Here is a 15,182-nt window from a genome sequence, read left to right as displayed (position 1 = left end):
AATTAACTTCCAATATAAAACCATTGTTCATCCATGTGAAGATCTCAAGATTCCCCTTACTTGCTACTAATTCATGTCTTTTGAAGATATTGCTTCAAATGCCAGCAAAAAAAATATTTTTATTTAATTGATATATATAATGGGATCTATGTATTTATTATTGTTATGCTAATCATATCTGTCTATTATGATAATAATATTTAAAATTTATGTAGTTACATATGGTTTCAGATGCTATTGGTTTGCCTACTGGGATAGGAGACATTGAAGATAAAACAAAAGATGAAAAATCAAAAAAAAAAAAAAACTTGAGATTGAAGGCTTGGGGTAAGTATTTCAAAATGAGAATTTGTTATCTGCCTAGAAATATATATTCTGAATTATGAATGAGTATTGCTTCCAAACAGAAAAATTAAGGTGAAATAGTGCCTATGAGATAAATTAGCTGTGGATGCTGCTTCCTTAAAAAAGATCCTAATGGTCCTATTATTATGACTTCATTAATAAAAATAATTATTATAAAAAAATTGAATCACTAAAAAAATAGCATGTCTCGAATACAATTTTATTTTTGAAAGCATATATTATCTATATTCATTGCAGGTGAAAGTGCATGTTACACTAAAAGCATGAGTTGTATAAAGGATTTGAACACATCAGGCTCAGATGACTTGCCCTTTTAACTACAATCAATTTTATTTTTTATCTTTTGTTTTTTCTTCATTTTCTTTTCTTATATGAGTTTAATTTTGTTATTTATTATTAATTTTTTTTATCTTTAACTGTATTGCTTTAGTGCTGCTTTTTATTCTTCCTCGATACAATATTATTTTTTTCTGCTTATATAATTATAATTTTTGCATGCTTATCTATTTAATCATCATATTATTATTAATTTTTATATTCAATTATTTTATTTTTTGTAACAAGATTATGCTGAGCAGAAATAGTCTTAGAGTTTTGATGATGATTTCGAAAATGAAAATAGTCTTAATAAGATTTGATAGTGCTTACTTATTGAATTAGAAATAAAATTAATTTATTATCATTATGTCTGAGATCTTTTCTATATACGACAAAATGATTAATTAGTATGTGAAATTCTAAAATTATTTCAGACTTTTTTTCTGAACAGGATAAAAATGAGAGTGGTATAATCCCTCTTAAGAAACTTACTCCTATCAAGAGGCTCGGCTACTGAATTATCCTCTAATTGTATCAAATAGAAAAAATTCATTAAGTAAGAAAAAGATTGAGGTGCAACATGAAGGATTTTGTTATTAGAGTGTCTTTATTTTTTTTTTTAAACATAAAATGATAATATTTTCTATTAAAGGACTTGCCTTTTTTTACTTTTGTTTCTTCCAAATAATTGCTTAATTATTTATTCTTTTGTAGTGATGTTCATTGGATCTTTCATTTTTGCTTTACAATAGCTATCGGGCATAAACACTGTTTTCTTTCCCCATTAGATCTTTTCTTTTTGCTTAATTGCTCATAGAGAATTAAATGATAGATACTGAACCTAAAAATGTCTATTTGTCTTTGTATTGGAGACTTAAAACAATAAGAAATACTTTCTGAAACATAGGAATATATTGGTATTTTTTAACATTGGAGACATGGATCTTCTTTTTCATTCTTTAATTTTTTATATGATTTTAATTTTATTATTTATTATTTATTATTTATTTTTAACTATATTTCATCTTTATTTTATATAATTTAATAAATATATTATTATTTTTATTATCATTTATAATTTTTTTATCCTAATTTTCGTGCATCGCACGGGTGCAGGACTAGTTATATTATAATAGTGTAGTTTTTTTTTATTATAATATTATTTTATAACAATGCAGTATTGCTTTATAATAGTATGGTATAATTTTATAATAGTGTAGTGTTACTTTTATTATAATGCATAATAGTATAGTATTACTTTATAATAGTGTAGTATTGCTTTATAATTACAAGAGTAATTAGGTTATTTCATCTTATTTGGATAGTTGCTTTTAAGTTATGTTTCAAATGAAGAGAATTTTTTTTTTTAAACTTAAGTGGATAGTTATTTTTAAATTTAAACTCAATTAAATAATTTTTATTTAGAATTTGCGATCAAGGGGACATCTCTTTGCAAAACAAGAAAAAAAAGGAAAAAGGAACCAAACAACCTCGTTATCGAGGGAACCACACACGGCGGGCCAGCAGTCCAACTAGCTCTCAATGTAGAGTCGGACCCCTCAGGAAAAGATGGCATGATTCGAATCATTCCAGACAGACTGAGCTCTCATTGGGCAATGCTCTCAAACATCTCCCATCATAAAATAATGCAAAGAGATGCTCGGTGTCTCCCTATTTTTGCGTTGCTTGCGTTCACTTTAGAGTCCATAAAACTCCTGATTCTCCCACTTTGATCTCTAAGAATATCTTATGTGATCCCCTTGTCCGGACTTGCTCAATCCATCCCCAATATCCCTATTTTCATGATCTAAAACAATCTAATGATGAGCTGCCCAATCTCCTTTATTTGTTGGGTGGTCTAAAGCTTTGGCCGGACTAACCTACTTCCTCGGCCGATAATAATCATTTCATGCAAATGCATTATTAATTGAAAAAAAAAAGAATAAAAATATGTCAAGTGCACTAGCATACGCTATGTTGATTGATTTTTTTTAAAAGAAGAAAAAAAATCAGATCTTATGTGGCGAACCATATGGGATCTACATTATGAGTTTTTTCAACTAATCTTTTTATTTAGTTCTTTAATAATTTGTCTTTCGATTCACACAGATGTATCTATTTTGTATTAATTTCAAATCCATTTTACTTTAAAAAAAAAAATTCAGATCGAATCAACACCAGAAGAATTTAAATTTTCTTCCTAAAATCTCCAAAGATACAGTTCCATTGAATTATATAAACCTACAAGTAAACAAGCCCTCTTTAAATGATGTACAAATGGTCCAATTGCCCATGTTGGGGGGCATGGCTAGGTTACTGGAAGAGCCACGCATCTTTTGATGTGCAAGAAGGGTCAAGGGCACATGCGCAAGGCGTTTGTTCCCACGACATAAATCTAACATTGTAGCTATGATGATGAATAATTTGAGACCTAGTAAAAGAAAAAAATCGAAATGATAATTGAAAAGAACTATCAAAGATACATAAATACTAGACAGGCAAAATAATTATACTCTTCCAAGCGATCGAAGTGGCTCCAATGATTTTCTTAATGGCCTCTTCCAAGCCTTTTAATGGTGCGAGTGTGAGCTATGCTGCAGATGGTGCAGATGTGATATGAATGGTGTGTGATGGTGAATTTAGAGCGTACAATTTGAAGAATATGACGTAAATAATATTATCCCTCAAATTTAAGGGTCACAAGTTCCCTCGCTCTTTCTTGGTTGGTATTATTTTCTTAAATCAGAGTCTTCTTCATACTCCACCTCACCAGGTATGCAAATTAGAGCAATGTTATGCTAACTCCAAAAAACCACCCAAAAGAGCCACTCAATTGTCTTCCATCTTTCACTTTGCTTCTTCAATATATAGTGCAATTCATAATGCAAATGCAAAGGGACCACCGAGAATACCACACACCAGCTAAATAATTGTCTTTTTGAGTTACATTTCCAAGTTGTCACAGCATTTTTGGACAAATTATTTGCAGGTAATTAATGATGGTATTCAAACAATGTCAAGATGTCCAGTTTGTGCAAGTTGGGACCAACTATAGCTGTAGACAAGAAACATAATTAATCGATGAGTTGCAAGTATTCGGTATTAAATAGCGGATGACTCGTCAAATATGTATTGGAAAGTAAAATTGCAATAATATAGATAACCTTTTTAGGCCAAGGAGAAGTTCGCAAATGGATGGAATCAATAATTCAAAAGTAGCTTTGGCCGTGCTTTGCGCAGATTACATGGCAAAAAATGTTGCTTAAAAGCATATGAAACAGTGATGTTGGTCGAATCCAGACGTAGTTGAGAAAGGTGGAATTTTTTTCCCCTTTATTTTAAATTAAGTTAGTGGAATTATCAACTTTATATTCATTATTGTGCATTGAGATTAGTGCCTACAAGGCGATATCTTTTCAAAATTACAACGTACCGGACTTGAAAGATTCTATGCGGGTCTGGGGTTGATCACATTGGTATCATGATTCAGTGGTTAAATGAAGGCTCATTGTTCCACGGGCTATGTCGTGCCAAAAGAGTGGATTGGTACCATTTTTGTGATTATAATCAACTCAACATAAACTAGATAGTCTATTTATTCCGATTTTTATCTAATTTTTTTCGGAAGATTGGTTAAATTAATATTGCAGTTCGCCCAATCGAAAATTGTACTTGGATTTTTAGTTTATTTTTAAAATGGGCCAGACGAAAAAATTGCTTCTAAAAAGTGCCTTAAAACACAATATAGGCCAGGAAAAGAGAAAAAAATATGAAAACTTGTTCGTGAAACCAACTAGACGATTAAGCCTGCAGTCGCTTGCTCTATCCATACGTTCCTCAAATTGCTTTAACAATCCATCATTTACCAAAAAAAAAAACTGCAAAGGTAAAATAAGCTAGTCCGGATTAAATAACTTTATTTTTATTTTGAAATAAATTATTCTATTTTGCATGGTAAAAATAATGTACATTTATTCATTTATGGATTAAATGGATCACAGAGGTATGGAAAATAAAAAAAAATGCATGAATTTTGTGAAGCGTCCGTCTTATCTTTCTAAAAAAAATGAAATAACCTTCACACAAAAATGATGAATGATGAAAATCCAATTTTCAAACTCGAAATATGGGGCTCAAAAAACGCGAGGATAAGCACGCAAGTCTGAGGCCAAAGCTAAATCAGCCGAGAAAAATATGAAGCCCGGCCCAACCCAAATCACAGTAAAGCAACCAAGCAAATCAGACCTGCAAGGCTTCATAAGGATCATTGCTTGAAAGATATTAGAGATGTCTATCCTATCAAATTCCAAATAACACCATCCCAGCAGTTGCCCAGATGATTCTTGATTAAAATCTAAATAGCACCGTACCTCAACATTAGCTCAGTCGCCTGCCCTTGCGCTTTTAGCTTAGAGGTCCGCTCTTCAAGCCTTGAAATGGCGTCATACTTCCAAGTCTTCACCAAGTAGAGATGTCATTGCTCAGGACTTCCGACTCCAACATGCCCAGAGTTCATCGAGTGCAACATCCAATTGCCACGGGTATCAGACCTCCTTCCACTTACCAGCAGTGTAGCAATGGCCCAGCTGAAGCCTCCCCAATCTCATACCACCCCCACCCCAATCCATCGATAAATACACCGAAAAAACCAAACAGGCTGAAAGCCCAGTTATCGTCTAATAGAGAGAATTATGATAAGCAAAGGACTCGCAACCGGATGAACACTTCCGGCCAATCACAACCTCATCCTGTCTGCAGTACCATGCAACTGCGACTTACCAGCACACGCATCATAGTTATCTGTTAAAATAAAGATCATAAACAACAAAGTGAAACTTACGCAAACTGAAAAACGGTATGACTTGCAGCAGAACAGCACAAACGTCAGCCAACATAGACAATACTGGTAATGGCAGGAATACAGCCGATACGACCTTCCTGGACTCAGATTGTCTACCAAGAGAACTATTAGAAACACAACAAATGACGCGTTGGAAAAGAGACTCCTGAATTGCATCTCCAGATTCTCCACACATTTGAGACCCACTTCGGACAACTGAAGTGGATCGAAACGGAGACGCCCATGTGTCCTGACCAAGAAAAAGCCGGAATTTTTGTCCCCCGAACAATAGAGAAACGAAATCCATCAGCATGTAATTCCCTTCCTCCCGTAAACCACTTTCCAAAAACTGGATTTTGCCTCTCTAATACAAAATGGGAGTGGATTCAAATATTAAAACACAAATATTCAATCACCTATGGAGAAATCCCTGACCTTCTCACCTATTCCAGAGCAAGACTGTAAAAGAAAACAACAGAACTGAGACAAGACGAGCATAGCTTCTATGTAATGCAAACCACAGGACCACAATGTTTTTCATGCTCCAGGATCTGTGACACCCTCTGATTTGTCCGTATCCATTGGCTCGGGCACAGTTGGCACTGCCTGACCACTTTCATCAGCCATGTGCGCACCATCTCCTTGAGGCTCCTGCTCGGTGGCTTCAGGTTGTGCTGGTGTCTCAGCTGGAGGTGGGGTCTGCGGCTTGGCTGGAGGCGGCCTTGGCTTTGTCATTATCGGCCTGCAAAACCTGTGCAAGCAATTTCTTATACAGTTAGCCAACAATACATGACAAACTTGAGATGGTAAATTTGTGTACCACAAAATGGAGACATGAGCGCCAAATCTTAATGCACCATGCAGCTAAAAGTTGAAAGGAGGATTCAGATGATTTTTGCTAGATCAAGTTGCCAAAGAAGTTGAAAGCAGTGTTCAGATGATCTTTGCTACATCAAGTTGCCAAAGATTCCATCAAAGGAGTTACCAAGGAACAGTCATTTTATTATCAATTTTAATTTCAATAATATTCACACGCACAACCAGACAAAATATACTAGCGGCCTGTTTTGTTTCATTGTTGTTTTTGTCTCTCAAATTAGTGAAATACAATGTAGAGATCAATGCTGAAGATGGCATTTGCGGAAAACTACTACTATTCCTCTCTCTCCATTCAACCCTCCTACGATAATAATTCCTACCAAAACTATTAAAAATTTTACCCAAAAAATCTTAGGTTTTCAAAAGTGGGGGAAAAAAAGCAATACCCAATGCCCTAAATTATTACCTGTCCAGCGTTTCAGCCTTTCTCTTCAAATCTGCAGAAAGAAGAACAGGAGTGGCATGTTTGGGCAAGGCATCCTGCTGCTGCTTTTTCTCGCTTAACCAGGCTTCTGCTTCAGCACATTCATTAACGACCTATATTAAATGTTTAACAAATAAGCACATGACTGCAAGATTTCCACAATATACAAACGAATTACAGCAACCATTGTTCTATCAAATTCAACTAAAGCAACCGCAGGAAAAGGAAGAGATGCATTAAATATGCAGTATATGCCAGATATAAATGCTGCAAGTATGTTAAACAGTTGGATGCTAAGCTTGTGTTACGGCATGCACAATATTGGAGGTAATGAAAACTCTTGGAAGCTAAGAACTAGAGGGAAACAAAATACCAGTCGAGTATGCCCATTGAAAAAACATGCAAGGAGGACAAACCACATGCACCACATGCACATAAATGGATGATTCTAATAAAAGGATATTTTCCAGTGGAATGTTGATAGTGAAGGACCACAAACGGGTGGAGAAAAAAAAAAAGAGAGAGAAGGGGAGTACAATGGAGCAACTTTCACTGACAGAAATAAACATAAAAATCAGGCCAGGGGGGGGGGGGGGTGTGGGGTACAAGGTAGCATCATACCTTCTGCTTATCTGCTATGTCAATGTGATCGAATTTAGGATCTTTGGACAAGGCGGCCTCTCTAAAACTATTGATACAGTAGACAAGTTGATCAATGATAGGACCTCTCTCTGTCCACTCCTTGTACCGTTCTTCAATAGGGTCGCCTTGCTGCACTCAGACAGCCCAAATCAGAAGCACTCAAAATCTCAGGTTGACAGAACCAAACCAAGATAGAATAATAAATCACCTTTTTGAGTTCCTCAAGCTTAGCAACATAAACACCCTTTGTCTCATCCTCACCATCTTCATACAACCAGTCCTCGACCTCCTGAAGCTTTGCAATAAGCTCATCCTTCTCTGTTGCTGTCACGAAATCCTGATACTTTTCATAAAGCTGAAAACAAAAATGTGGAACTAATGAGATCAGACCTTGCAGATTAATACAATAATACAACACAAGGTTTATGATGCATGACTGGAACCTTGTTTCGCATGTCGTAAACGTATGCTTCAACAGCATTCTTTTTGTCTTTGGTTTCTTCCATTACCCTGTCTTGAAGAGCCATTTCAAACTCCTTCTCAACTGCTTTTTGCAAATCTTCGGCCGACACTCCACCATAAACCAGTACAGAAACTGGAACATTTGTTTTCTTCACCTTCTTTTTTGGAACCTCAACCTGAAGGCCCAACATTATACGAACAATTCATGATCCTTCAGATATGTTTTTGCACCACATGGAAAAAAAAAAAAAAAAACATGTAATATACAAAAGCTGTTGTAAAATATATGGATATAGCACCCCAAATAATGTTTCTTACTGTTTCTGCCAGCTAAATTTTTTTATTAGGGATTACAGCATCTGGTAGATCACCATCAGAGAAGAAATATATATTTTCAACCATAGGAAGAGAAGAGACTTCCATCAGATGTCAACAGAGACAACAAGTAAGATACAATCTTCATATTTGTTAAGAACTAATACAACAAACTCACTGAAGAAGAGTCATAAAAAAATACATATAAAAGTGCATTATAAGATAGGAACAGGCCAGGAGATCCACTTCATGTTTCTATCCCACTAGGAACATAGGAATTTCCTAACATTTATAAAGCATGAGTTGAAAAAAATCCACAAAAATACCAATTGCTAGCTCATTTCAATTCAATCACACAACTTTTGTGTTGTACGGGAAACATTAAAATAAATAAATAGTAAAATATAATGCATCATTCAGAATCCTTAACTATGAGCTCCAAGATGATGCAATTTAATCATTGTAATTTACATTTAATGATCCTAAATTATAAGTGTGGGTAAAGATCCTGAAAACATTTTTAGTTCTGTTGGGTAAGAAAAGATTAAAAAGGACATGCTAAGAAAGGCATGCAGAGATTGTTTTGTCAACTAATCACAAGAAACAAGCTTTTCGCCAATATAACATATAAATGTCAACATGTTCCGTGACGAATGGAGGTGGTTTAAAAAAAGTTGTATAATGTAAAATTTATTTGCGGAAAGAATAATAGATATTGCTAACATCCCGTTTGCCTCTCAAATAAAAGATGAAAATATTGAGAATATGCAATCACCATGAAAAGCTAATTGCAAATTTATGCGAGATTTAAAAAATATGCAAAGAGAAAAGAATGTTATATAGTGTGCCATGCTGCTGTATAAAGCCCTTGCAAAAACTCATGAATAGCCCATATACAATTTAGTTACTATGGTGATTTATACAATTATCATAGATGATCTGTACAATCAATTAGCCATGAAGTTAGTATCAGACTCGACCAAGAAAAAAAAAAAAATACAATAGTTCTGTATCAACAACTCATGGTAAACTTTCTTTATAATAACAATTATTGCACAGCTGATCTATCAGAAAGAAATCATGCACCACAAACAAGGAGGGAAAGCTCGTACAATAACAGTAAGGATGGCATCCAACCAATTAACCATCCATGAGAAACAATAATGATTACTAAACCAAATAAAACACATCCTCCCATCCCAACCCCATCCATTCTTCTCGTGTGCAATGCATGTGCCACAGCCAGGTATACCTACCATATAGTCATTTACTAGTGAAAAAAACAAAAGTAGAGACTTCTGGATGTGTTTTTTTTTTTTTACGATGGAAACAAACCACAAAACCTGCTACATAATTCAGTCAAAACCAAAAAGATCACCAGAGTTGCATCCAGAAGAACAAAAGGATAATTAATCCAAACATAGAGCCACCAAAAAGGATCAAAACTAGGAGAAGAGTCGAACCACAATTCACAATAGTTTTCTGTCTCTACATCCTTTTTTCCTCTTCTTTCAAAGGTTTACGTAAAGATAAACAATTATATTTTGTTCCCAGCACAAGGTGACAAGTGAAAACGGGGGTCAGTGACAACTAGTGGTTGTCAAATTTTTTTGTTCTCAGTAAAAGACATTTTGTGTTCGTGGAGGCTGTAGGTGATGGCTAATAGCAGAAGAAGGTATGGCAGGGGACTATGTACATTTTATCACAGGCATAAAGATAGATCTACAGGAGACAATATCAACTTAAATGGCTGTGCAAATTTCCCATGAAAAAATGACAGTGACCCAATAAAATAAAATAAAATAAAAATAAAAATAAAAACTGAACGACTCAGAATGTCAGAAAAGGCAACCAATGGCCAAATGAGATGGCATGCTAAGCAAGAAAAGCCAGCAAGAAAAGCTGAGGTAAGTGCCATTTAGAAAAGACCAAGTTGCCACGGACAACAAGGAAGCACAATGTAAGAAAGCTTACATAGGCAAAATTACAACCTTCAATAGATTAAACATTGACAAGCTCAAAACAAACACTAGAACAAAGAACTTTCCAAATATTTCTGCAAGCCAAGTCAACAATCAATTTCTTGGCAAAAATCCTCAACAAAACAAGAAACACATTACGCCCAACCTCAATCCTATAACCATAGATATCCCTAGATGGGACAGGTTTTTTTCCTCAGCCAACATGAAACCAAAGAACAGAAGAATAGCATCTGTCAGTTCAAAACTTGTAAAGAACAATTCTATCTTCGAAAATAGCAGATAAGGCAACAAACTCCACCTAGGGTGTGCATGGTAAAATTATAAATATGTCAATCCAGAAAAAAAGGGTATCCAAGTGTAGGAAGCTCCCAACATTAGGGTATGGAGAGGATCCCATGTATGCAGCCTTACTCATGCAGAGAGGCTGTTTTAGTGTTTCGAGCCCATGACACCCAAGTCACAATGAAGCAACTTTACATTGCACCAAGTCCCGCCCTCTATAAATATGTTGTTCCAACTCTCAAATGAAAATTCATTCAAATGGGGTAAGGAAGCATAACATAACTTCAGTGCAAAGTTCCAATCCAAGCCATAGCATATTGAAAAAACAAGTAGCCGATGATTTACAAACCTTAGCATCAGTTTCCATCTGCGCAGGTTTTCCCTCAGCCTCAGGCGCACCATTTTCGACCCCAGAACCAGAGTTATCTGTTGCTGCAGTTTTAGCATCCTGCATATTTACATCGGCTTCAGTTCTGGACGAGTCACTTGTTTCATCTGTCTCCATCTTGGTAGCCTCCTTTGGAGGCTCCATTGCAGCTGATACTGGAACTTCAACTTCTTCCTCCTCCAACATCTGCACAACACAAGTTTATCTTTCAGAGCTTGGAGTTAAATAGGGGAAGAAGACAATAAAATTTAGATAAATATGTATGACTTCCTGCAGACTTACAGTTGCTGACTCAATAGTCAGAATCCCATGGATATTTAGGCGAACTTTAACTTTCAATTTAGCACGCTCATCTTTGCTGGATTGAAAAGGGCCAATCTGTCCCACAGAATCCATGATTGTCATTAACAGCAGAAGGCCAGCTTTATGAGCATATTATTTGGAAAATATGACAATCATATAAATGAATGACAATAAACATTGGTTACCGTGCATGCACTAATCTTTGCTGGAACTTGCAAATCACCCACATCGGCAAACATCACATCAACTGTAAACGTACTAGATCTGTAGAATGTCAGTGCTTTGACACTGGGAATTGGATTCCCTTTTGGAAATACAATTGAACTCTGCTGGTTTTCTGTTGCACTATTCTGCGAGTCTGGGGCAGATCCTTTCCATGACAAGGCAATTGGGAAAGGAAAGCTGTCATGAACCTTCACACATGGATAGATTCAAATATTATAATTATTATTATATATTTGTATGAAGAAACAACAAATAAGACATGGTTCAGTCAGTACATTCTAGGAAGAAAACAGCAATAAGTAGTAAAACAAAAGGAAATGACTAAACTCCTAAACAACATAATTTAAAATAAACATAAATAGAAGCATCGCACTAGCAATCAAACTGCAGCATTGGATCATGGTTCTAGGTATTAGAAATAATATTAGAAAAAAAAATAACCCTATTGAAAAATGCTCATAGACATGACAAGAGACAAAATACATTTGCCTTTCACATCATAGGAGAATGTTGCAATATTTCCCATTAACTGATATTTCACTGTTAGATATGAAAGTAATTGACTACACCAATAGTTGAAATAAGCAAATTAGGCCACGCAGAGCACACCAAAACAGTCTTAAGTACGAAAAATATGAACTCACCTAAGATGCACAGAGAAATATACAGATGATCACAAGCAAACTAATTTAGGTTATTTATTACATGCAGAAGATGACTTGGGCAATAAAATACCCATGTGGAGCTCACTAGGAATCTCATTCTATACAGCAATTATAATAAATCTAGAAACATATGCATACCATGGTAACATCGTATCCTTGAAATGTAAGTTAATTTTAGCTGGTTTCTTCATTTAATGTTGCTAAGCGTGGACTCACCCTGCCTCAATAAGTCTTTATCTTGAATAGGTCCACAACTGATCAAAAGAGGATAGGCTTTCAGGCATTAAAGAATTTGAAGTATAAAACGACTTTTCCTTTGACATCTAGCTAATTTTTCAAAGCCAAAATCAAATATCTTTACAGTAGAAAAGAAAAGACTTTGAGGTATGCATGAAATAATGTCCATCTATCAGATGAATCTTGCAAAAGCCAAGAAATGAATCATTGCTAACTCCTGAAAAGAAAAAGGTTGGCATCCCTTCTAGGCTATTGCCCATTGAACCCGATGAATAATAACTACGAGAAGTTCCTCAAGGTAGCATAAAAGTTCCAATTGGACCAATTTGAATTCCAGGCTTAACTTCTACACAAGTAACAGGATATAAACTCCAACAACAAAAAAAGCAGATATTATACATCAGTTATTGATTAATCAACTCTACCACCAACTCACGTGCACTTACAGATAACAAAACTAGAATTTTACAGTGCATGGACAGAAATAAAAAAATTGCTTTTGTAAATGCATAAAATGTCAAGGCCTGACATGCAAGGATAATTTTTGATGCTTTACTACTAAAACCACAGCTTCATCAAGTTAAAGGGATATGAAAATTTATACTCTGTATGAAGCCCCAAGCATGACCTCTACCAAATACCTCACAGCAAGAAATATACATGAAATGCATCAACCAAAAGAAAAAGAAAAAAACTAATGATACCTGAAATTCCCGCACTTTGAATGTGGGGCTGAGAATGGCACATTGAAGGGCACAACCCCGGGCAACACATTCACTCGCATTCATGGTACGTCTAGGCTCCTTTCCAAAAAACTCCGTCAATATCTTAATAATAGCTGGAACACGAGACCCTGATCCAACAACCTCAACTGCATGAATACTTTCCGTGCTCAGCCCAGTTTCCAGAAGTGCCTTCTCCAATGGTCCCTTGACCCGCTGCAATATTGGGATGCTGATCTGCTCAAACTCCTCCCTCTTAATGAAACCCCTCACATCCTTTTCATCCATCAAGCACTCAATATTCAGCGGTGCCTCAGGGTTTGCACTCAGCATCTTCTTCAGCTTCTCGCATGCTGTCCTGAGTCTAAGGCAGGCACGAGCATTCTGGTAAACATCAATCTTGTACTCCTCCTTGAATTTAGAAGCAAAGTGCTTAAAGAGGGCCTCATCAAAATCTCTCCCACCAAGACACCGATCATAAGCATGGGCCAAAATCTTCAGCTGCCCCTTCTTATAGCCGGCAATGCAGACCTGCATGCTTGCATGACCAACGTCAACAAACGCCACATTGAGCTGGTCATTCTCGGGCAAGTCTGTCTTGTAGATACCATATGCCAAAGCAGTTGCCGTGGTCTCATGGAACAACCGGAGAGGACGCAATCCGGCAATAGCAGCAGCATCCAAAACAGCCCTTCTCTGAAGATCAGTAAAATATACCGGGATACCAATGCAGCAATCCACAACCGCCGCACTAAGATTCTTCTCGGCGATGCTCTTCAGATTAGAAAGAACCATTGCAAGAACTTGGGTCGGAGTAAAGGTCCTTTGTTCCCCGAGGTACCTAGCATGGATCAGAGGGAACCCGTCAGCACCTTCGGTCACCAAGAAGGGGAGGGACTGCAGGTCCCTCTGGAGCTCGGGATCAGAGAATTTCCGGCCCACCAGACGCTTTATCTGGGAGATAGAGTTCTTGGGATTCATCATAGAGGATGCGGCTCCAGCAGTCCCAATGAACCGCTGCTTCTCACCGAAGCACACGATCGCTGGAGTCTCTCGCTTGGATTCATCATTGAGAACCACATCGATGCCGCGTTGCCGAGCGACTGCAACAATGCAGCTCTCATTTCCGACATCGAAACCGACAACGCTCATCTTTTCCCGGATTTAACACTATCTCCGGTGCGCCAACGAGGAGATCTGAGCATCAATAAAATAGAAGAAAATCTTGATCATACCATCCCTCAAAAGCTAAAGATTTCGCCCAAAGCAAAGAATGGAATAATAAACGCCCGCGAAAATGATATCTTTTAATCCAATTATGGAATTAACGTTGCAATATACTCCTAAAAAAACGGAAGATCGGCGGAGAGAGTGCTCCACGAGATCTAAGCCTTCATAAAGATTTAACAAAAAAAAAAAAAGGAGCTGTACAACAGCGAACAGAATCGACGCGCACATATTAGGGTTCTAAGTCTCGATCGATCCGATGGCCACAAGAAAAAAAGGGTTTTGGAGAGGAAAAACCGAACAGATCTGGAGGGGAGACGATATCGCGTACCTTTCGGAAGCCTCGAAGCTCCGACGCCAAGAGGTTCCCAAGTCTGTTTGAGCGCTCTGGATCCAACCTCTGTTAAATACTCCCTTCCTATTTCGTCTTAGGTTTTCCTAGCGTCGGGCGGACACGGATAAATATAGGCGTGGGAAGCGTGGCTTTTTCTAGAACCCTCGGATGCAAGCGCCTGGGGCGGTATAACAGACCCAAGTGAAGCCGTGCGAGTCCGATACAGAAATTCAATCGTATAGTGACGGCGTACAAATGGGCCGATGGCTGTTTGATCGATCCAAACCGTTCATTTGGATAATCCTACGACAACGATGGTGATCGTTGAATGACTTAGGGTGCAGCAGATGGACGGTTGAAATGCTCGATTGTTTACCCTTCGCTTTGCAGAGGCGGGGTTGATCCTGGCATTGGCGAAGCGGGTGGAGGGCTCTGGAAAATGCATTTCGGTTCCAGAAAGATCTACGATTTGAACAAAAATAAATAAATAAATAAATCTAAGATTAGATTGGGTGCACGCTACACACGCTTGCGGGGTCACACGTGACTGACTTGAGGATGCAAGGCGCGC

General features: G+C 36.9%; 1 protein-coding gene across 1 annotated transcript; it reads right to left on the bottom strand.

Moving 5' to 3' along the window:
* Window positions 1-5,520: 5,520 nt before the first annotated feature.
* LOC105047899 (heat shock 70 kDa protein 14) lies at window positions 5,521-14,748 on the bottom strand. Its single transcript, XM_010927026.4, has 10 exons — window positions 14,609-14,748; window positions 13,033-14,247; window positions 11,387-11,614; window positions 11,181-11,276; window positions 10,860-11,084; window positions 7,913-8,107; window positions 7,678-7,824; window positions 7,449-7,598; window positions 6,810-6,940; window positions 5,521-6,275 (listed from the first exon to the last, which is right to left on the bottom strand). The coding sequence occupies exons 2-10, from the start codon at window positions 14,200-14,202 to the stop codon at window positions 6,062-6,064; spliced, it is 2,556 nt and encodes an 851-aa protein (XP_010925328.1). The 5' UTR covers window positions 14,203-14,247; window positions 14,609-14,748; the 3' UTR covers window positions 5,521-6,061.
* Window positions 14,749-15,182: the final 434 nt, after the last annotated feature.

The sequence above is a fragment of the Elaeis guineensis genome, chromosome 7 (assembly GCF_000442705.2).
Source record: "Elaeis guineensis isolate ETL-2024a chromosome 7, EG11, whole genome shotgun sequence".
NCBI lineage: Eukaryota > Viridiplantae > Streptophyta > Magnoliopsida > Arecales > Arecaceae > Elaeis > Elaeis guineensis.
The sequence above is the reverse complement of the archived record's forward strand: the minus strand, read 5'-3'. Positions and strand labels throughout refer to the sequence as shown.